This window comes from Rhagoletis pomonella, unplaced genomic scaffold (genome assembly GCF_013731165.1).
Source record: "Rhagoletis pomonella isolate Grant_MI unplaced genomic scaffold, Rhpom_1.0 Rhpom_scaffold_01796, whole genome shotgun sequence".
Lineage (NCBI taxonomy): Eukaryota > Metazoa > Arthropoda > Insecta > Diptera > Tephritidae > Rhagoletis > Rhagoletis pomonella.
The window spans coordinates 1-24594 of NW_023460350.1; the positions used below are offsets into that span (position 1 = coordinate 1).

At 36.7% G+C, this 24594-nt stretch overlaps 1 protein-coding gene and 1 non-coding gene across 2 annotated transcripts; one reads left to right on the forward strand and one right to left on the reverse strand.

Annotated features, from left to right (window-relative positions):
• Window positions 1–8824: 8824 nt before the first annotated feature.
• On the reverse strand, window positions 8825–8896 carry Trnae-cuc. The gene has a single exon. It is a non-coding gene; the product is annotated as a tRNA-Glu (tRNA).
• A 1283-nt stretch (window positions 8897–10179) lies between these two features.
• On the forward strand, window positions 10180–18154 carry LOC118752734 (serine-rich adhesin for platelets-like; the record flags this gene model as incomplete). Its single annotated transcript, XM_036487614.1, has 3 exons — window positions 10180–11287; window positions 11353–11483; window positions 16952–18154. Coding segments are annotated over exons 1-3 (2190 nt in total), but the record flags the coding sequence as incomplete, so codon positions are not given.
• Between the last annotated feature and the right edge of the window lie 6440 nt (window positions 18155–24594).

Here is a 24594-nt window from a genome sequence, read left to right on the forward strand (position 1 = left end):
AGACTGCGACCTGAACGCAGCGCCTTAGACCACTCGGCCATCCTGACACTTGTCGCCGGGTGGCAAAATGACACACATAAGCGAGCGCACGATGTCGCAAGATGATTCACTTTTTTTTTTTAATTTTATATTTATTTTTTATTTTTAGCATCGGTGTGTCTGGTCTGCTGGCAAGTAATTATTGAACGAAAAGTTAATTTCACTAGATGTGGAAATTAATTGCGAAATTGTTAGCTGCTAGCTAGTTGAGATTAGATTTTTTGAACTTATTGAATTTTTTTCTCCGTTCGTCTAAGCGACCAAAATATAGTTTTAAAGATTTTTTCATGCATATCTTATTTTAATGGGGGCATTCACAAGATGTCATAAGTAGTCATATTGAGTGTGTGCCCGAGCTACACACGTACTTGATAATTGCCCGTTATCGCAATGTTGCCGCATTGTTGCTTGCTTGTTGCTCTGTTGCTGATGCTCAACTTAAAATCGACTGAATCTCTGCGGAAAGAGCGCAGTAGCAATTTTTATATTGCGTTTGATTTGCTAGTGAATAATAACGCATTTTCAAAATTTTACTAATCGAAAGCTTAATGTAGGCAGAGGCGCCCAAATGTCCACGTAGAACGTAGGTAATGCTCTTTCGTAAAAAATTAGCACTACCGCATTTATTACACACCAAACACAAAACAATTTGAACCGTTTTAATATTTATAACTTTATGACAATATCTATGACATCTTGTGAATTAATTATTTTTGAAGTGAAACTTTTTTAGCGGCGGTTGGTTGGTTGGGAGTAAATTGGCAATTCAACGGAAGTTGCAAGCGGAAATGATGCAACGGAAATGGTGCAACGGAAATGGTTGGGGCTGAAATAAGTGCTGCTTATGTGTGTGTATGCATATGGTATTAATTTAACAAAAATTGGCCTATAAAAGGTTGAAGAATAACACTTAGAAAAAGACCAATACAAGAATGAAAGTAAAGGTATATATAAAAGTATAAAGGCAAAGGTAAAAATAAAAACAAAAACAAAGATGCGTAAAGGTAAAGGCAAAAAATAAGACCAAGGTAAATTTAAACACTTTACTTATATATATATATCGGCAAAGGTGAAGGGGAATATGTAGATGACGAAAATGATAAAATAAAAGTAAAGACAAAGAGGATAATGAGGATACCGATAAAAGTACAGATGAAGATAGGGGAAGAAAGAATAAAATAAAGGTAATTAACGAGGAAAGGATATAGATAGAGAAACAGACACTCAATCTGCGAACTATTTTGGGATTTTAGAGATTTTCGGGATTCTCGGGACTTATCGATAAAATAATCGATATTTTTATCGGTTTTGTTATCGATGTTTTTATCGATTTTTTAACGACATTTTTATCGATATTATTATCAATTTTGCTATCGAAATTTTTGGAACTTATCGCTATAATAATCGATATTTTTATCCATTTTCTTATCGATATTTTTATCGATTTTGTAATCGATATTTTTAGCTATTTTGTTAGCGATATTTTTTATGGATTCTGTTATCGTTATTTATCGCTTTTGTTATCGATAGCTATCGATTTTGACAACGATATTCATCGATTTTGTTATCAATATTTATCGATTTCGTTATCGATATTTATCAATTTGGTTATCGACATTTATTGACTTTGTTATCGATATATATCGATTTTGTTATCGATATTTGTATCGATATCGATATTGTTCTCGATATCGATTTTGTTCTCGATATTTTTATCGACTTGTTATCGATGTTGTAATCGATATTTTTAGTTATTATGTTAGCGATATTTTTATCGATTTTTTATCGATTTTGTTATCGATATTTATCGAGTTTGTATTGATATTTATAGATTTTGCTATCGATTTTGTTTTCGATATTTATCGGTTTTGTTTTCGATATTCATCGATTTCGTTATCGATATTTATCGATTTTACTATAGATATTTATCGAGTCGTTCTAAGAAGCTTTAATTTTAGTAAAAAATTAAAAAAATTAAGTGGCAAAGCGTGAATGGGGGGCTGGTAGACCAACCAAAATCCGAAAATCGCTTTCGAAGAAGCTGAAGTCAGAGATGTCGTGCCATCGTGTCGGGCATCTAGTGCAGCGCATAAGCTTTGAAAAAGTTTTATACAGAACACTAATTTTTCCTTACTCATATGGAGCGTTAAAAAATACCGCAAATAAAATGTCAAATTGATTTCCGAAATTAATTGTCATAACGCCAATGTCCCTCCTTATTCGGAAGTGGTCTTAGAAAACATTTAAGCACGAATAACATTCAAACACTACTACCACATTAAATCATAAATTTTTAACACTCCCCACTTCTTGAAGTCACGTGCGGTTTTTTCACCTAAAATATTATCGCAAATACAGATAAGTAATTTTTTTCAAAAATAAAATGTGACCCAGATTGGCTTGAAAAATGTGTTTATTTGCGGGCGCTGCCAATACACACAAACATCTCTACAAACGAAAAATATATTGCAAACGCTTGTGGGCATGTCTTGCTACTATCGAAACGCCGCACACTGTCAGTGACAATTATTAATCAAGTGACGCGCGGTCACGCACTAAAACTGTCATTAGTCACTAGTAGTTGTCACACGCGCAGCTGTTTTTTTTGGTTTTATTTTTATTTACGAGAACTTGCTGGCGTGATAAAAGTGTAAAAACTCTATGCTAAACTGAAAATGTTAATGGGGCTTTCGAAAAAATAGCAGCAAACACATTTTCGACTAAATAAAATTTCAAGCATACTTAACGATATTAAATTGGACATTCGAAGAAAAGCGAAAACGTGAGATTTGAGAGAAATTGCGAAAACAATAGCGATAAAATTAGAAAACAAACCGAATCGTGAATAATTGTGCATGAGCTGTTCGCTCCTGTTCGATAAAAATTTGTACCCATCACACTGTAAGCGACTAATGCCGAATTTCCACTAGGCATTTAAATGACAAAAAATGTATGCCATTAATAAAATGTCATGTGGAAACCGACATAATGAACATAATTTTTATGAACGTAAGGCCACGGGAATTTTTTAATGCCCCACATTTTCATTAAATTTTTTGTCATTTAATGCCTAGTGGAAATTCACCATTAGACATTGATGAAATTGAGCGAAATTTCTCTGATGTTTTATTAAATATTCTCGAAATTTATATCTTTTTGTAGGTTGAGCATTTCACTGAAAATCTCTGTGTAAACTGGGTTAAGGTGGCATATGACCCGTACTGAGTATTAGTCAGACGGGAGCCTATCATAACATTCAGTCGCTAATGGAGTACTTCGCATACCCGCAGACCTGCCGAACTACTAAGCTTTACCCGGCTATAGTGTATCTATGCCTGGGCGTACCATCCTCTTTTTACGCCTGGGACCGAATATGGATACAAAACGATAAGTGATCATTAACAAACGCCGAAGAAATAATGATCTCCTTCTCACGCAATTGCACCACCGAGTTATTCTAGGCAGGAAATAGTTGTAACAGGCACGGAAGGTCCAAAGGCTAGAAAACCGTCATCCTGGACCCTCTAGTAGTAAGCTCTCCACCGTGAACAGGGTCTGTTAAGATTATTATGAATGATCACACACCACAACATTCTAAATGCTAAGCAATTGGCGTCTACTAACCTCACCAATCATGGAGTAACAAAGAGACTTCGTGAGGATGCAAGAGAATATATGCGCCATCAAGCAGTCCAGGAAGCACAAGATAAAAAGATCAGATGTTGATGAAAGCAATAAAAAAAAGCAAGATCCTTCGGCAGCAGCGGTGCTAGGCTCAACGCCCGTTAGTAAAAGTAGTGCTCAAGTGAAACAGGATAGCACTCATCTTGTACAGGCACTGGCAGGATCGAGACGATAGTAGATCGATAAAATAGAACCACCTGAGACGATGAACGACCGAAACCCCGGAAGGATAGTAACGTTGATATACTGACCATGGTGTCGGAGCAGGAGTCTATGGTATCGCATACACCACAGAAGGCTGTTTTTCTCTATGGCTCCGGTTAGCTCTGTCCTTCAGCCCGAGGTGCATTCTGCTTAACTATATTCATACCATGCCTGAGGCAGTATTTTGACAGCAGGGTGACGTTTTTCGCACTTAAAGCACATGAGGTTATCTCAAAGCTGGTAAGGGACTACCTTCAGATTTTAATACTGACCGCATCCATGAACTGGAATTTGCCTCATTTGGGTACCGGGGAACAGTGAGACATGGGAAATGAATATCTGCCACTTATTCTCGAAAGGAAAACGGCTAAACAGGGAGTAAGTAATAGGCGCAATACCCTTTATCGGTCTGCGGTGGAGCTCCGTTAGGCGAATCTATTCAATCTAGTTGAAAATGGAAGCAAAAAATTAATTAATTAATTAATTACTTCATTGCGGAAACGTCAACAAGGATAAGAATCCTTCTATGCAGCCCATCTATGGATTAAAATTTTGGTCAAATATTTATTTTCAAGGAGATAACAGACACCCCAAATATTAAACAGATCGGAGAGTAAAAACGGGTTTTAGAAAGATTTTACCTACAGCGGCATCTATCGAGTGAAATTTGGAAAAAATTAATAATTATCTCGAATACCATTAAGGCAGTAGGCTGCATAATTTTTTTGGGAGAAGTTTGAAATTCCTCTATAGTTGTAAAAATCTCCCTTTCTTGGAAAAAAAGTAAAACTAGCAAATTTTTTTATGAGACATCGTAAAAAAAAATATTCCTACTAAAACCTGCGCTGGGTATGGTTATCGCACAGTCAGTTCTGCCCTAACGAAGCCATTTGTGTACTGGGTGTAGATTTATGTACAATTGTTTTTTCGATTTCGACGTAATGCTTGGCTTTGTCAGGTTTTTTTTTTTCTCTTCGGCGCGCTGTCAAAAATTATCAATTCTGCCCTAACGAAACCATTTGTGTACTGGGTGTATAAGTATGTAAATTTTTTTTTTCCATTTCGACGTAATGCTTGGCTTTGTCAGGTTTTTTTTTTTTTCTCTTCGGCGCGCTGTCAAAAATTATCAAAGCAAAATGTCACTGCTTTGCGAGAACGTGACAAATGCGAAATGTAAAATTTTTTTTTTTTTAACAATCCCAACGGTAGCGTTCGTCATGCGGTTAAAGCGGATTGTCATTAAGAAGATTTGGCTCATTAATTTCTCCACTAAAACTTTTGGCATCTACAACTTCTTTGTTTTTGGTGCTGACAAATGTGAAAAAAAATTTGACACAATAGAATACTCAGCGCTTTGTTGTTTTTTAGTTTGTTTTTTCTTTTGCATCGATTGTATGTCACAAACCAACGCCAAGTGCAAAGTCCAATGAAATCCAAATTAATGAGTGTCAATGCGAAAGGTTGCCGCAATAAAGAATTAAAGAGCTCAATAAATTTCTTAAATTACGCGAATGTATGTACGCCAAGTGCACTACAGCTTTAAAATAACAAAAAAAAAAAAAAAAAAAAATAGTAAGAAAATAACAAAATACATAAACAATTAAAATAAAGCAACGAAAACGAACACATGTCTTGCCTTGACATATTTAAAGCGCTTCACCATAAAAGTTCGAGTACATTACACATTTTGCTGCACTGTACTAAATCACTTATGCACTTACATACATACATACGTATGCACATGTGTTTAAGTTTAATGAAAATATGCGCAATTATGCAAATTTAACAAATTGTATGAACTTAGCAAAAGTTTCAAGAAAAAAAGATTAAATAAATAATTGGAAAAATTTAAATATTTATAAACAAATAAATAAGAAATACGCATGTGGGGCTTGTTTAGATGTCGAATGCCTGCCGGTAATTCACGGATTCGAAAAAAGCTCTACAAAATACCTACTCTACAAGTGGGCATACAAACACATACAGTGCCTGACATAATGATAAGGTCACTCTATATTGATCACTTTTGAGGGTTTTTTCTTTTCAAAATAATTTCAATTATTTTTCCTTAAAATATAGTTTATTTTTAATAAAAAAAAAATTGTAAATCCAAGTTTCAAACTTTGCGAAATATTAACAAACTTTCGTAAAGTGCAAACTTTTTAATAAAATTTCTTAGAAAAATTTGGTATAATGAAGTGCAAGTTTGCAGTGTCTACAAAATACCGTTGATTTTTGGCAATATTTTTTTTTATGACGGTGTTGGACGGTTCGTATGGAAAAAAATCAGTGACACAAAAATTTTCAAAAATTAAAATCTTTTCAAAATTAAAATCTTTCCAGAAAATACGAATAATTAGAAAGCTTAAAATTTTTACGAAAGTTTGTTGATTTTTTTTTTAATATTACACAGACTTGTATTTATGGCTTTTTTAAAGAATAAACTAAATATGTATAAACAAATAATTAACATTATTAAAAAAAAAAATAAAAAATCGTCGAAACTTATAAGGCGAACTTATCATTATGTCGCGCACTGTATGTATGAGTTTATGCACATTTAAGCCTTTAATGTCGCCAGTTGCGAAATTGCAATTGTGTACGCACCTCTGAGTGCGCTTGATTGCAGCAATGAAACTTCAGTAACTAACTAATTAAAGTAACTCCGCATGATTTAACTAATCTGCGTTCAAAGATATTTGCCGAGCTTTGCAAACAGCTAGTCGTCACTAGTCAACGCAACCGGAGTCGCCCAAGCTATATGCATACATACATACATGCAAGTAGAAGTTGCTATTGATTTGTTGAAAGCAAGCATGACTTGAAATTGCGGCCGTAATATTTTTTGCATTTAACGTTGTAATTTTATTCATTAATCATAAAGAAAAAATGTGTGAAAAAAAATAAATATTTGGAATGTTAAACACAAATGCAATGCTGAGTTGTTGCCTTCATTCTGTTTTAGTGTTTTTTTTTTGTTTTTTGTTCTTGATCGTGTTGTGTTTGTTCGCTGGCAATTCTCAGTTAAATGGCTGAAAAAGGACGTGTACTGTACTGTAGGTCAAGTTGAGCTTCAATTACTTGGATTTAATTGCTAAAGGTCAGCGCCAATATGAATGCGGATTACAGTAAAAAAAACATTCTATTGTGATTTGATGAATATGTATGGCTATTTATGAGAATGGCAGTTAATTTAGAAAAGCAAAGGTATATTTGCTTCAATGTTCGTAGAGGCAGTATTTATCATTGGAAAATACTCATTGAAATTGGTAGCAAATTTAGTTTCTAGAGATGGTCTTAACAGACACTTTTTTTAAAGTCCAAATATGACACCTACACACACACACACACACACAAAATATTATAGAAGAAAGGGCTGTAATAGGTGTAACCTCTATATCCCTATGGTATTCGACGCTCTGAATACGAATCCGAGTTGTGTTAGTCTCCATCACGCCAGGTTCGAGGTCATTTGAAGGTAAAGTAGGGAAAAATTCTTCTGAATTTGACCTTGAGATGACCTTGGCATGACCTCTAGATAACTTTGAAGAATCAAGGGACCCGCATATTCGGATTCAGCGACAACAAAAACCTACATGCATATGTATATGAATTTTTATATGTATATAAACCATATAAATCAAAGTTGCATACTTTATATAAAGTTCATAAAAATTAAAAAAAAAAAAAACTATCAAAATTTCAAAAAATTTTATTCAGAACTTCTAGAAAATTTTCGAGTATGCAATTTTGTAGCGCGTTCAGTTTTTGGTATAACAAAGTGCAAGTTTCAAGTTGCTAAAAATTACCGTTGATTTTTAGATTTTTTTTTTTTGTGGAGGGTATTGCGCTTTTTCGTCCATATAAAAATAGATTTTGATTATGTGTTATATAGAATAATAAATGTGAATATTCCGTGTGTTCAGAAACGCATCAAGTCAAAGCATCAGTCCCTTTTATTTCTAAACTATAATTGATGGAAATATCCAATATACGCGACCATGTTTAAAAGCCGAATTGGAAGTTAGTTGCGCAAATAAGGCATTTCCATCAAATATAGTTTAGAAATAAAAGATACTGATACTTTGGCGTGATGCATAGTTGCTTCAGAAGGGTCCAAAACAGACAAAAAAAGGCCCAAAGGCCCAAACGGAGAAAAAATGTCCATATTTGTACGAAGGAGTGTGCTTATAAATTTTACTTCAAGTTTCGTTCTTCAACTCTCATAAGCGTACAAAAATTGTGGAATTGTGAGTGTCCGGGTGGTTTCACTGTAATTCGGAGTTTCATACAAAATTTTGTGGAAAAAAATCAAAAAAATTTCATCAACGTTTTGAACTTTTTAATCTGAAGTTTTAGAACGTTTTTGGGTATGCAGTTTTATAGCTCATAAAATTTTAGTCTAATAAAGTGCAAGTTTAAGGCTGAAAAAAAAAATCGCGTTGATTTTTAATAATTTTTATGTTTGTGGATTTTTGCACTTTTTTCCATGTAAATATGAATTTCTTGTTAAATAAAATTCGCAAGACCGTCATTAGACTAAAAATGTAGGGGCTACAAAACTGCATACCCAAAAGATACTAAAGAGTACTAAAGATTTAGAATTAAAAGAGCGAAATTTTGATGAAAATTTGTGAATTTTTGAAAAACATTGTGGATATTTTATTACGAAGTTCTTTGATATCTTAAATCATTATAAAAATATTTTAAATGATCTTTACCTTTTTTATCCTCTAAAAATCTTTAGGTTGTTGTTCAAAAATTTCATTTAACTTCATTATTATTTTTTTATTAAAGAAGTAAGATACATAGCTTACCATTTTATTTGAATGAAGTTTAAAATAAATATTCATTGAAAAAATAGAAATTAGTAAAAAACAAAACTAAAAAAAAAGCTTTCCCATACCGGGAATCGAACCCGGGCCTTCCGGGTGAGAGCCGGATATCCTAACCACTAGACAATATGGGATACTTAACTCTGCTGGCAAATGTGCTACATCAAACGCATGCGAGTCTTTTGCTTTGTGTAGTCATTGCCGTAAACGAACTGAGTTGAATTCAAACTAATTTTTTTCTTTTTGTTTCTTTTATTCTTTTATTTACAGATAAAAATCCATTTAAACAAACAGCAGTAAAGCGTATACAAACAAAATGTGCGAGAAATCACTTTGAAAGCAAAAAAATCGAGGCAGCTCAAATGAAATGCGAATAAAGCCAATTTGAATAAATAAAAAAGTGAACAATAAAAGAAGTAAAACAGGCTATATTTTCAAGTTGTTCGTGCCTTTAAATGAGCACAATTAATGGCGCAACTCCCACGCCTGCGCAGTGGATGACTGACTGACTCCGAATGAGGGGGCCGAATTTGCGGCGACGACCGTGCGTGGCGCATATTCCGAGAAACAATCAAGTTCATCAGTCGGCCGATGTACGCGCGCCGCCAGTGCCTTCACCACGCCCAATCACCAACGTCGATTGTGTCTCTTTGCATCTGTGCATTCGCCGCTGTGCGCTTTATGAATAATGCAATTTTCCTGTATTGTGGCGGCATTCAAAGCGCCAGTGAAACAATAAAAATTTTGCAAATCTGTTTAAGCGAATATTTGCGTGCTTGCATTGCAGTCGGTGGCGGTGGCCTTTTGCCCACACTTTTATTTATATGGCAACTGTCCGATAGCGGATCGCTTGTTGCACTGCTGATTGTCGTCTGTCTGCCTATGTACAGTGGATGCGTTGCGGCGTATCGCGTCAGACTATATTGGCGGCCGGCAGAATCGCACTTTTACAAGGTGCCAAGTGTGCCATTTCGTGCTACGCCACCACCGCTCGCTCACTCAATTCACATACTCCCCTGTGCGCTGCCTTTCTGCGCGTGACTTCGAAGTGGGTCACATGAGGTGGTGAACGGCGGCGCGACGCGACGCGCGTCACTTGGCAAAAACAAAAGCCAAATTAAAAAGGAATTTCGCACCAATGTAAAACGTTGTAAAAACCAAAGCGCAAAAAAAACAATAAAACAGAAGGAAAAAGAATAACAAATAAGTGCGAAATCTGTAAGTGCTAATTTATGTTATAAATCCAAATATGGGCTTAGAGCTTAGCGGTGCCAATGAAACGAAAAAATTTAATTAATTTAACAATGAGCGACTATCGAATTTGTTAGTGCCGCGAACGTGACGGAACGGGCGCGCGTTGAATTGCACAAGGCGATGCGAAAATGTGAAAGAGGTCGTTAGAGCAAGTTAAATAAAATAATATAATAATATAATTACAGAGAATAATTTTTTGCTCTCAGCGGTAGAAAAAACTTGTCTAAAAATAAAAGCAGAAACTATTAATATCTGCGCGCGTAGAAGCGTCAAAGAAAAGAAGTGAAAATTCATTCATAAAATCAAGTTGGCGCTCCCAAAACCTACGCGCTCCCCTCGCTCAACATCTCTCAGCCTTCTCTTGCAGAGAGCGTCCGCAACGGTTTTCGATTCTCGGAGCGCTTAACCACCGAAGATGCATACGCCACATCTGGTCACTCCATCAGCGCCGACGGCAGCGACGGCGTCAGCTGCTCACCACCACACCCATCACCACCAAAACAACAACTACCAGCACTACGCTCCGCATTATCAAAACAACAACAGCAACTCAAGCTACATACCACACGACCAATCCACCACCATTTTCAGCAAAACAAATCCAACATATCACCACACTGCAACCAATGCCACCACAAACGCCAACTCTAACCACACAAACAACACAAACAACACGAACAACACTTCATCATCAACGCCGTCTGCGCACAAATTTGCGCCTGCACGTAGACTAGCTGCTCGTCAGACTTTGCGTCTGCAAATACCCAAGCAACAGGGTGACTCGTATGCCTTACAAAATGCTTGCAATGGTGGCGTGGGTGGTGCCGCTGCTTCTTCTACTTATTATAAACATTCACCATCACAGCTGCCGCCTGCGCCGATCCTCAAGCGCCATACGGCTACACCGACGCAATCGCTTCATGCGTCTAGCTCATTTCCGAAATCCGCTTCACCATTGGAGTCACATAAGCTGCCGAATGTGGTTTGTAACAGCTCCTCGCCATCCTCACAGTTATCCTCGGCATCGTCGTTGCTCTACAATGGTAGCAACTATAGCAGCAGCGGTTTGTCGATACATCCAGCTACAGCCACACCCACCAGCGGTGCGCATAAATTTTTGAATTTGCGTAAGCCGAGCATTACCTTGAATTCGGCGGATGTGCGTAACGGCAACACCAACAACAATGGAAATAGTAGCAGCAGCATTGGCAGTTGTGGCAGTGATTTGTTTGGCTTCACCAGGGAATTGTCCCCCTCGATTGACATGAGCGGTGAGTTTGGTGCGGGTTTAACGAAATATCATTCCAATGTAAATATGTTTTCTTCTGTATCGCAGAACATTCTCCGATTTTCGCCGAGCTCGCCTCATCTATATCGCCTTCGACCACCAGTTCAGGCTGCTCACCCACGCATCACATAAATCGTCTATTCAGTCTAAGTCCTTCCACAATGAGGAGTTATGGCAATGTAAGTAATTTTTTTTTTATGAGTCCATTTTTATTGACAGCCCAACGGCTAACAAATTAAATTAAAAGCTGAATCTAAATGTTTGTTAACTCAAAAGTTGGACATAAATTCTTTGTACAGTTAAAGAACTGGCCAAGAGTTTTTGGAAATTTAAGAACTGCACATAAATTTTTGGTCATTTTAAAACTCGACATGAATTTATGGCCGCATAAAAATAGGACATAACATTTTTTTTTGTCTGAAAATTTGGTGTAAATCATAGTGGCTATTAAATTGAAAAAAAAACTTGGAAATTGAACAAAAAACACTGCGCATGTAAATGAGTTAATTTACTTGGCTTCTGACCAAAATGTATTCCACCAGAGAAGCCTTTTGAAGCTTGTTATAGATTTTTAACATTCCTTAGTTTTTACTGTTAATATTCTTATCCATCTGTCAAATGTGAAACACTATTTGTGCTTGTCACCGCCATAAATATTTGTTTGGGTTTCAAAAGACCAAACATTTTTGTCTATTTTTCAAACAACCGAAATGGGCATTCAATTTTGAAATGGGCAAAAACGTATGTCTTCTTTATAAAATAATAAAAAATGTTGCTCAGTTTTTAAATGACAAAAAAATGTATGCCCAATTATTAAAATTAAAAAAATTTTATGACCAAACAATTATCTTCAGCATCTAAGTTTCCCAAAAATTTATGTCCAGTTTTTAAATGGCAAAAAATTTATATCCAGTATATAATTTTTTTTTAATCAAAATTCATGCCCAGTTTTTAAATGGGGAAAAAATTATGGTCAGCTTTTAAATTGCCAAAAAATTATGTGCAGTTTATAAACTACTAAAAAATTGTGTCCGATCTATAAACATTTAGGTTACCAAAAAATGGATGTCCATTTTTTATTGGTCAAAAATTTCTGACGAGCTTTTAAGTGAGTAAAAATTTATGGCCAGGGTTTAATTGTCCAAAAACTTATGTGTAGTTTTTAAATTACCAACAAAAGGGTGTTGTATTTTTGAAGTACCAAAAATTTGAGCCTAGTTTTTAAACTAAATACCATATTTGTTCATACATACATACATGCGTACTTTTTACTTGTCAGTGTTCAAATAATAAAAAAACATTCAAAGCACGGACTCTATCACAGCAGAGGATGTATTAAATCGTTAAAATTATCAAAAACAATAAAGGGGTTATTTTCAATCCCCTCGTTTAGCAACTTCCACAAAAAATACTCTCTAATGATAGAACCGATCTGGGACGTAACTCTCATCACTGTTGTTTATCTTAAATTTGGAATTAAATAGTAAATTTTCCTAGGAAGCCATTAACATCATCGATGTCAGTTAAGTCTTAGGTGGATTTTTGCTCACGAAACTGAGACAATGTTGAAGAACATTGTAGTTGCGTATTGTTGCCGTAACTTTTGCCTTTTGTCAATGGCTGATTGCTGGCCCTGCTGCCAAACCTCACCAAGTATTAGCGCGACACTTTGCCTTCTGAAAAATGATATATCGAAAATAGACCTAGTTCGAACCCATGCATACTAGCAGACAGTAGCATATTAGCAGTCCTACTACATAGAAGTCATTAGTCTGCTGATCTTATTGATAGCAAGAAATCTGTAGGTTCGCTATTCTAGTTCATCCCGTCTATCTTGCGGTACATTACAAGTTCGTGTAATCATTTATTTCGCTCGCTCTCTTAGGCTGGCTTGTCGGCTCTTTCGGATTTTTTTTTGCCATTGCTAACCTTTCTATTGCCACCTTACAATCTTTAACGGTACTCACGTAGGTGGTATATGAAAGTAGAGCCTTAATGGCTGACTGAATGCCAACAAAAATATATTCCCGTACACTCGGTGGATATATTTAACTTTCGTTATTGCTAAAATTCAATTATCTGCAAATTTTTAGTTTAGAACAGTAAACCGCAGCTCCAGCTTCCTCGTCAGCTTGGTGATATTTTTTAATATTCACCTTTTTTTTAAGCAAACATTTTTTGGTATTTTTTTTGATAAGAATATTATTTTCGGCTTAACTTAACACTTAAAAATCAAAGATTTAAGCTAAATACAACATTTAGAAAAATTCCAAAAATTTTTGTCTAAATTCCGACCTTTTTACTCTTAATTTTTTGAACAATTTAAACTATGGAATTTTATAGCCCATAATTTTTGAGCATAACCAACAATATGCAGCTAAAAATTACCGTTGGTATTTTTTAATTATTATTTTTCCGCCAGTATTTTGTGTTTTAAGCAAGATTGGAAATAAGTTTGGCCGCATTACTTTCAGACTTTATGACATTGCAATTATTAAAATTTTTTATGTGCTAATTTCTTTATGTCAATCGTTTGACCATTACCCTCCAATATAGTTCTCTAATTGTGCCTCTAAATTTGGATTTTTGTATTTAGAATATTTTTTTCTCGTGCCTGGTTTTTTTCGATTTGAGTCGGCCAACCAGTTTCGATGTCATAGTCACCTAAATTCCGTTTTAAGTGCATTTCACATAGTCGAATTGGTCTCAAAAAGCTGAAACATCTTTCCAAAAGTTATCTGCAGAAGTACATTAGACAGGATCACGAAAATTTTTAGCGTCATAAATTTTTGTCCTCGACAAGCAATAAAAACAGCCAGAATCGCGCTGTGTACATAACTATTTTTGTATGTAACCCGATTGAAGTGTTACAACACGTTGGAAAGGTGTTAAGTATTATATATTCATAAATACATTTTTGTGAAATGTAAATAGTGAACTTGAATTGAAGATTGTTGATCCATATCATATGTAAGTCAAAAAGATATGAAGATAGCTATATTTTCCTCTCAACTTGGTTGCTGTAATTCCCCATAAAGTTTTCGGTGTTTAAAAATATTTGTCATCGGTGAATATTCTGTAAGAATGAGAAGTTATAACTAGTGATCAGAGACTTAGCGCAAATTTTTTTTGGTTTCTAAAAATTACTTTTTTTATTTAAAGTTTCGCTGTTCAGAGAACAAGAATTGGCCAGCGTATTTTGCATGATTTTCTTAAAAAAAAATAATAAAAAAATACCGTAAGCAACAGCTACCTCGACACTTTAAAGGTCATGACTTTGCATATTTATTAAAATAAAAGTCTTAATTAATGCGAATGAATATTGAAAACACCAAAAGCAGCAGACACACTCCGAAATTAAGCATAGAATTCATTAGAATACAAATAGAATAGCACTAATAAAATGAAAATTGGAAAAAAAGAAGAAGCAGGGACAGCAGAAAAAAAGCAAATCATAAATAATAATCAAAAAGCAAAAACTCAGTAAAGCAACAAATCAAACAAAGGAGGTGGCAAATGGACAAGCCCAGCAAGAAAAAAAAATAGTTATAATAAAGCAGGCGAGAACAACAGACATTAAACAAAGAATCGCGTGTTTGTATGCCAACACCTGTAAATAAGTGTAAAACCAGCCAATAACTATGCCATTAGATATACAATAATTCACAGATTTAACTGATCGGGTTTGTGTGCAAAACAGGTTGCCCACTTTGGTCATCCCGTCCGTCCGTGTAGCTTAAGGCCACATAGCGCTTAACAGTGACACCTGCGTGCGAACAACAATGTGCGGCGATAATGAACGCTAAAGGGATGATGAAGTTAAAAGTGGGGCAGAGCAAGTGGAATTTCTAATGATAATGACGTTGTTGTCGTTATTGACCAGGCATTCACGCGCATAAAAAGCAGGCAAAATTTCAAGGCGCACCCTACTCTGGCTGCACGGCACCTACGGCTACGCAAAAAGGGCGACAGGGCGTATGCGGGCGCTAAATGACTATTTGAGTTATGGCACTGGCGCGGTGTGGCTAAGTGGGTGCCTGCGTGCGCGCGTTTCAACACCATTTCCGTGTAGTTGGCCTCAAAGAAGTTTGGAGTGCTAATTTTTTTTTTAGCTTTAACGCCAGCGCTGACTCCTCGCATTGCGTCAGTGCTAAGTGATTGAGGAAGTAGTTAATTAGTTAGGTGGTGCGCGCGCGCTATTTATAGACCACAGTTATCGTCGTCGGTGCATTGCAAATTTTGACCTCAAAGTGCAGCGCGCACACACACGCATGCATTGCCTTCCAAACGGCCGTCCACTACAACCAGAGCCAACCCAACGCCCGCCGCGTCGCTTCGGCGAATTGCTGCTGCTGCACTACTTCATGCCACTGGCAGACACAACAAATGCGACCAACTTACATATTTCGAATTCAATTTCCATAGTACAGTAATTCGATTTTCGCTCTTTTCTTTTGAATTTACTGCTTTGTATATTTATTTTCTAATTTTTTTCCTAATATTTCACTTTGTATGCGTTGCGCGCTATTGAACGCGCCAGATTTATTAATTTGATTGTCGAGCGCGCTAGTTATACACGTCGCTTGAGGAATTGCTTTTGTTAGTATTTGAAAAAAAATTCGATAATTCGGCTACTAAGCGCAAGAGGAAGACGCGAATTACAAAACAAAACGAAAAAAAACCAACGAATAAAAATGGCAAAACAAAACAAACCAACCAGAATCGATTACAAAGTAGTAGCAACAACAAAGATATGCGCGTAAATTAATATCTGTGTAGATATGTGAAGCCAAAGTGTTAGCGGGACAGCGGCTGGATTGGCAGTGGGTGCGGCGTGAACGGCGCTCGAGGGTGCCGCTCATATCACTAGCAGGCTAACTGCCTGGCTGGTTATTTCGTTGGCTGCCTGGCTGGCTGGTTAGTTGGTCGTTTGGCTCATTCCACGCTCGTTTTGTTTGTTCTTTGCATTTTTCATGTATGTATGCATGTCGCATGTGTGTGTGTGTGTGTGTGTGTGCGCGCTTGTTTGCGTAGCACACGAGCGTCAAACTGAATGCTTGGCGTTGCGCGCTGAACAAGCGGTGTGACTTGCGGCGAGGTTTTGAAAGAATTCCCATTTCAGTATTTGCTGAATTGAGATTCGCGCCGGTTCGTCAATTAATACAATATTTTTGTACGCCGCGCCACCCAGTATGAATTTACGAATATACGCAGAAACGCGCAAGTGACAAACGAACATACAAATTTATACGATAAAACTAACGAACATTTATTAAATGTTTTTCAATTTCGAATAATTTATTTTTTTATAAAAAATAAGCAAAAAAAGAAAACGCTAGCGCAGCGCTTTTATTTCAAAATTACGCAAAACGCGCCATACGGTGACCTCACTCAGTGCATATTTTAAGGCGCAAAAACGTCAGCGCACATTTGTTGCTACATTGTTGTTGTTGTTTTCGTATAGTACTTGAAGAAGATGTGACGCAAATCCCAAAAAAAAAAAAACACGCGCGTGAATATAAATAATTTTACTCATTAGTGCATAGCGAAAAGAAAAAAAATATATAGAGAATACTTTTAAGCCAAAATCCAGTCCCTTTCCTTCTCCTAAAAAGTTTTTCTTTGCCACCGCTCACCCTTCACAAAGGACGCTAGGTGTTTACGACGACGCTTCGGCATGGGCAATCGTATGAGTAGTTTTTGGTGTAAAAATTCGTCTTTGCAACTGCCAGACAACAGCAACAGCAATAACAATAAAAACAACAAAACCGAACGTGGACAGAGTCATAATCGCAGTCCAAGTGGATTTTTCAAGAGTTCCGGCAATCGGCGAATGTCACTGAATTGCGTGTCGCGTAAGTCGAAATCCAGCGGCGATACAACAGCAACCAGATCTTCAACGGAGGAGGCTACAACAACATTGAAAACACCCATAAATACAGCAACGACGCCAGCTGCTGCTGCTGCTAAAACTATTGCAGCGCTGGACGAATTAGTAGACTTTACGACAGCAACAACAAACTCAACGCCAGCAAGATCGAAAATCAGCACGACTGCATCAACATCATCTTTGCCAGCACTAGCAGCTCCAACGACAACGACAACGACAACGACAACAACAGCAGCGAAAACCTCGCCCAACACGCCATTAACGATGACAACGATTCTGTCATCATCATCATCCAGGCACGAACAAGCTAGCGCAACAACAATACGCAATATCAGCACCACCGCCGCCACCAGCAAAACAACCAGTCGACAGCAGCAGCGACAAGCGATAAATATGAAAACAAATACACTGCCGAGATCCACAACAACAACAACGACACCAACGATAGTGAGAACACCGCCAGACGGTGGGCAAACAGGAACGCCGCCGTCGCAAACAAGTCCGGCAGCAACTGCAGCCGCTTCGAAGCGCACACCAACAATCTCGACAATCGAACAAGAATTTGCGAAACTAATGAAAGCGCGTACGGGCACAGCGAATAGTGAAAGCCGCTATGGGGAGGAAGATAGTAGAGATTTTAAAAATAAGAGCACACAGCAAAATCACTATACAATCAAGAAAAATATTGGCAAAGGCGGCGGCACCGAACGTTGTTCCGTAAATGATTTGAAAGCTTTGTTCTTATCAGCGCCGCAAACAGCAGTGAATTATGCATCAGCTGCATCAGCAACGAAAACGATGGCTGAGGGAATAGCAACGAAGAACTTAAAATCTCCCGTGAAGGTCATCATTACAGCTGCAGATGAGAGCACAGACACAGAAGGCAGCACAGAATACAGCAAGCGCGCAAATGGAAATCTACCCAGTAAACCCATAAATCATGTTCAGCCATATATGAAGGTGAGTCTCGCTCGACAAGTGATAAAGAGTTAATTTGATTTGGTTTAAAAAATGTCGCACATAATTGTTTTTGAGGCTTCTCTATATATGCAAGTTGAAATGGATGGTAAATGACAGGGTGGAGAGTTGACTCCATCAAGAACGAGAGAGTACTCTTCACGAGGATGTTTAAAATTGATGATTTTATTCAGCGCCATGTAAGCCACCAATGGCAGATTATTATTTTATGATTTTCGAATGAAAAAAGTCGAGACTTTTCTGATTCGCTCAGAATATTTTCTTGACTGTTCGGCATTTTTGTGCTTTACTTTTCGTGAACTTTTGGTATTCTTAGGACACTTCCCGATTTGTTTTGGGACTTCTCGGGGTTCTCTGTGTTTTTGATTTTGGTAATGGATAACAAAATGAACGGTGTGGTTGTATTTGGGGGTTTTTAAGATTTTATTAAGATTTCTTGTGGATAATTTTTAGAATTCTTCGCGCCTTCGATTTGGGATTATCAACAGGGCTCTAACTTTGAATCATAAAAATTCACTAGAACTTATTTTGAACTTCCGACTACACTACTCCTTTATTCTCATGCCAGAATAAATTTTTCAAATTGTTGAATATCATTGTTATAAAAAAAAAATACAAAAAACAAATATGTAATTATATTTTCAATCGAAGGAGAAGGTTATGAATTCGTCGGAATATTTTTTTTCTATGTATGTTACTGCATAAATTTGGACCACGTCAACCGATTTCGATAATTCTATCGGAAAGGTAATGTCTCACAGGAGATCTAATACTAATTTGGTTTAGATCCGATCATTGGATCATGCAAAAATTAACGGTACTCCTAAATTTTTATATGAGAATTGAAGTCGGTTGTTTTTTTTTTGCTTCAAAATTACTTGTTTATGTTTAAAATTTTGATGAATAGAATATCCTTCTATAACAAAACCCATGTAAATACGATTTTCAAACTTCGCACAAAGTTTTTATAATATATTTATCAAAATTAAAAAAAATAAATAAATTTATTTATACATAAATGCTTGAATTTTAAATAAACAAAATTAATAGTGTCAATACTGAGGATCAGAAGGTAGCGTAATTCAAATGACCGCTAGTGTATTATTATTGATTTTTGTTGACTGGGTTATTCTATACTATAAATATACATACTTATTTATTATTTGTAGCTACTGATTAGCGTCGTGCGCGCATCAACGTTCAATGAGCAAAGTCCCCCTTTGAGTTACCTAAATCGTTAGAGTACAATAAATACTAAGTACGTACATATTTAACTAATATAAATTTACATACGAAAAAAAACGCCCGACTACATATTTATGTACATATACATATTCCTACTTACAATGACAATTATGTCATTATTTTTTCGCCGGATTCGGGCTTGTGCTTCTTTCCTCCTCTACTCTGATTCTGGCATTAATTTAACTTATTTTTCCATAAAATGTGTCGCTGTCAACTAACGTACACTATTTACGTGTTTTGTTTGGGGTTTTCTAAATTCGAGTGAATTTAGGTGTTTAATTTCGCGATTATGTTATGCCTGTACAAGCATGCATACACATGTAAATATGTGTGTACATTTGTATGTATTTCAGTGCTTGCGATACATTTTAAATATAGTTTACATTTTTTTCTTATTGTCAAAGGTTCAGGTTCAAGGGTATTTTTTTTGAGAAAAACTGTATTAGAAATTCTAATATAGGCGCATAAATTACACATAATTGGACATTTCTTGACTTTCAATTGCGTTGTTGCATAAATTTTGTTTTCTATAAGCAACACTCTGGTAAACTAAGTTTCGCTTGACACGACGACAGCAAAGCAAATTTTGTTACTTTTGTCTAAACAGTTGTTCATTAGGTCAGATCACGATAAATTAAAGCAAAAAAATAATATTATAAAAATACTTTATACCCAATTTTTCCAAGATATACAAAAATATTCTAAAAATTCACGCTAAAAATTTTGAAATCTAAACATTATGTAGATAAAAATTTTTAATTTGTTGTTTACTTTGGTTAATCTACTTTGAAACTCTCCTCCGAGGCACAATACCTTGGAATTATTCTGGACTCCAAGTTGAATTGGAAAAAGAAATTAGAGGAGGAAGCCAAGAAATCTATAGCAGCAGTTTATCACCGTACATCACCTATGGATCCTTGGTATAGTGGAAGGCTCTAGACAAAGGGAGCAACAAGAAAATAATAGGAAAAGTGCAAAGACTTGTATGCTTTGGCATATCGGGTGGCAGTGAGTAGCGCACCTCAGGAAGGGCTTAACATGATATGATGAGGGTGGTATATCCATCTACAATGACGGTTCAAAGATGAAACAAGGAACCGGAGGCGGTGTCTACTCGAAGGACCTGCAGATCAACTGGTTCTTTTGCCTACCGAACGACTGCAGTGTATTCCAAGCGGAGATCTACGCTATAGAGAGGGAGGCTAATCTTTTACTTAGTATGTAGTAGACTTCCAGAAGACAAAGCCATTATTTTATTTTTGAAATCGCATGGAATGGTCGCACCACGCTGGCATCACTGAGCCGCATCAACGTCACTCTATGCTGGGTTCCCGGACATAGTAATATTGAAGAAAATGAGTCGGCTGATGAGATGACCAGATGCGACTCAGATATGCCCATAAAAGTAGCGGATAGCTACGTACTACATCCGTTTAGGGATCACGTTAGGAAAATTAATGAGTACACCGTGGCCGTGACGAATTACTTGTGGAATAAGCGGGAAGACTTTAAAACCACAAGATTATTGTGGCCGCGGATTAGTAGGAAAAAGGCAGGGGACATACTGAAACTCAACAGATCTGCAGTAAGAGTCCTCATCTTATCAACAAACATATACACTCACTAACTCACAAACTTTCATATTTATAATATTAGTAGGTTTGCTTAAAACAGTTTTAAATTTCTGAACGGGTGGCAACTCTCTTAACCAAGTATTTGCGAAAGAAAGTTTTCTTAACCCTCTCTCGTTTGATACCCATATTAAAACATTTCGTTTGACCTTTTAAGTATATTGTATTTGAATTTCTTAACAGGTGGCAACCCTCTTTAAAAATATTTAGAAATAAATTTGTCTGAAAGCTTTCTCATTTGGTGTTTGTTATAGGTTGGTTTTGCAGGCTTGTCCCGCTGAAGGGAGATATCTGTTAGTAATTTTGATCGATCTTCAGCTACGGCTATAAGAACTTACATTTTACGAACGGCATAAAATGTTAAATGCTTATGCTCATGCCGCTATGAATCATACCTTTACCATCAACATTAAAAATCCCTAAGGTGCCATATTCACCTCCCGGATGCAAACGCACTTTACTAATAAGCCTTGATCCGCTTGCGGCGACGCATATGCAGTCACGGAGGTCGTCTCTATCATGCCAATTTTTATCGTGAGAGCGCGAAAGAACGTGAGAAATTTGCCAAGAACGAATCAGCAAAAAAAAAAAAACAGGGAAAAAAACTGTATGCAAAGACACTAGTCAAGCAAAGCAAGGCACTAGTGAGCGCCGCCTCAAACGGAACCAGCGACCAGCTCCAGCGCGTGCAGCGTCAGTGACTCATGGCCAAAGATTTTGATTTAAAATTTCTCTCTTGCAAATTGTTGCGCCAGGCCTTCGCTAATTTTTATGTATGTATGTATGAAGTAGCTATGGAATTCGCTGTGGCGTTGGAAATTGGCATGATCAAGTGGCGATGCATTAGGGCGTTTGGTTGATGACGCGCTCTGGGTCGCACGCCGCATTTCACTCCACTCCACTCCACTCCACTCCACTCCATTTGTCGTGCCAATGAAGCTTGAACGTGTGCGATGGATGAGTCAGCACCGTTTTGGGCGAAAGTCATGAAAGAAGATGGTACACTGCATTAGCAACGCCGTACGCGTAAGCTCCGACGCTGGTGGCATTCCAGCGAGGAGTCACACGCCAACGATGCAGCTAGACGACACATTGGCTGACATGCGCATGGAAAAAATTGGTGGTTGGTGGAGGTGGGCAGCACGCAGAGAAATAAATAAACATGAATGAAAGCTTCGCGCGCTAACCGCACTTAGATGAGCACATGTCGGACACACGAGTACGCGTGACGGCTGATAGCCACACCGCAGAACCACCGCCACCGGCCAATAGCGTACGAGTGAGAGCTGTGACGTTGGTCAAGCTCAGCTTTTCGTCAATTGTGCTAATTTAACACAGTTCTGTGATATGTTTTTTTTTGCAAGTGTATTGGAAAGTCCAGCTTATTCATTTCGAGGAATTTGGATGATGATTCATCGCAGCTATTTTATAAACAACCTTGTTCGCAGGTTTTTATTACAGTTTATTAGTTAAAATTACGTAGTTTCTATCATTCAGATTTGTTTACTCACTCGTCGGACACTCGCATGCGTTTACTTGCGTGTCAATTTTTATGAATAAAATTGTAAACTTAAGCGAGAAGTCAAAGAAGGTCAAACATAGCTGTGATAATAATATAGTATACTATCTATAATAGACATTCGAGGAATTCGCTGTCAAGGTTGAAAAATATTTTTGAAGAAATTAAATGAATTAAATACTTATGTACATGCATATGTATTAGCAATTTACGGTTGCAAACAATGTTAATTTTTTGGACAAATTATGACGAAATATGTAGTACGCAAAAAATCTGAGCTCGGCATTGCTTCTTCAATATCAATATCACAATATTGTATATTCAAAATGATCAGAGTACCAGGCACATCCCCTTAACAGGGGCTGGCTGTTGTTGTAGCAGCAGCATGACTCAATACCCAAGGGATTCCGAAAATTAGCGCAAATTAGCAATTCGCATACCCCGTAAAATAGTCCCAGTTCGCCTTTCGATTGTTGATGGATACACTGTTTCGGATGGCAGTTTTGGGTCGTTGACTACCAAATATTTCCTTAGCTTAGCATACTTCTCGACTTCTCGAAGTTCGCATACTTTTCGGCTGAAAACTCTACTTTTTGTCACAAGTGAACATTTTTCTTTATAAAATTTGCCTTTTTTTTGGAATTTTAGCATTAATTTAGAAGACTTTTCAAAATTATTAAATCTACCTTGATAATAATACTACAAGAAATCTCAATAAAATTGCATGTACCTATGTTTCTACTAAAAATTTTGATAAACAATTGTAGTTGCATGTGCCGCTTAAGGGTGGCTCCGTGGAGTAACATTCCTTAAAAGCGTATTGTTTGGTATGATAGAAATTTTAAAAATGTATGTACTATGTGTTTCTGTCTCTATCTTTAGGTCTCCATTTCCATTTCTGTCCCTTGCTCTATTTCTATCTTCACTAAATATTCGCTATACTTATATATAGTAATCTAATTTTTTTTCAATAGGCATAAACTGCATTTAAGGTCAAGTGGAAATAAACTATTATAAGTAAATGTTTTGTAAACTTGTTTACAAAGTCTACAGTGGGTAGAAATGGTTGATATTCTTGGTAATGCTACATACATACATATTTAAGCAGGTTCACAACATCTAATACGGATCTAACTAACGCCCACATCTAATCATTCACCAATACCGCTTAATCTCAGTTCAATAACCAGTAAGTAATTAAAAAACATCAGTAGTTGTCTCTATTAAATATTAAATTTATGGACGGTGTAAATAAAAATAGTGAGGTATGCCACTCAGTGACAGCAAAATACAAAAACCACAACATTAATAAAATTGTATCGTCGAAAAATATAAAACAAAATAGTGACTTGACTGCACACTGCGTTGACCTTCTTGGCAAACGAGCAAACAAAAACCATTCAACAGTGAGTTTATGACGCAGTTACATCTATGTGGTTCATGAGCGTTCAAAGAAGCCATTCGCGCCTTAGTCCCCTTTCAGACACGTCAAGTCTGGCTTTCAAGTCTGCTCGTTCGTAGGCGAAGGAGGTGAGAAGAGAGGGGAAGAGTACAGATACCTCCGTACCGTCAATTCGTTTCAAGTTTTCTTGTCTCTTTTGATCTTTTCGTTGCTTCCCATTTAAAGGACCAAGGACTTGAATTCAATTAAAGTTGACGCGTGTGGAAGCAAATAGAAAACACAAAAGAGAATGCGAAAAAAATTGCTTTCAAGACTTGACATGTCTGAAAGGGGACTTACTAACAATATTTGCATCAATGAATATGTAGTTGCTGAGGTAAATAAGACAAACAAAAACACCTGCTGAGCGAAGCTAAATTATGAATTTCATTGAGAAATTAGTGCAAATTGGCGTTGGTGGTGTTTGGTAAAAAGCAATAGCAACATCAACAGCAACAACGACAACAAATGAAAACAATTTTTTCCAAATCATAGCTGACTTTGTCATTTACTGTGTTGCATATGGGCGGTTTCCGCTACACCGCTGTATGTACATACATGCATATATTTTTTTATTAATTATAAC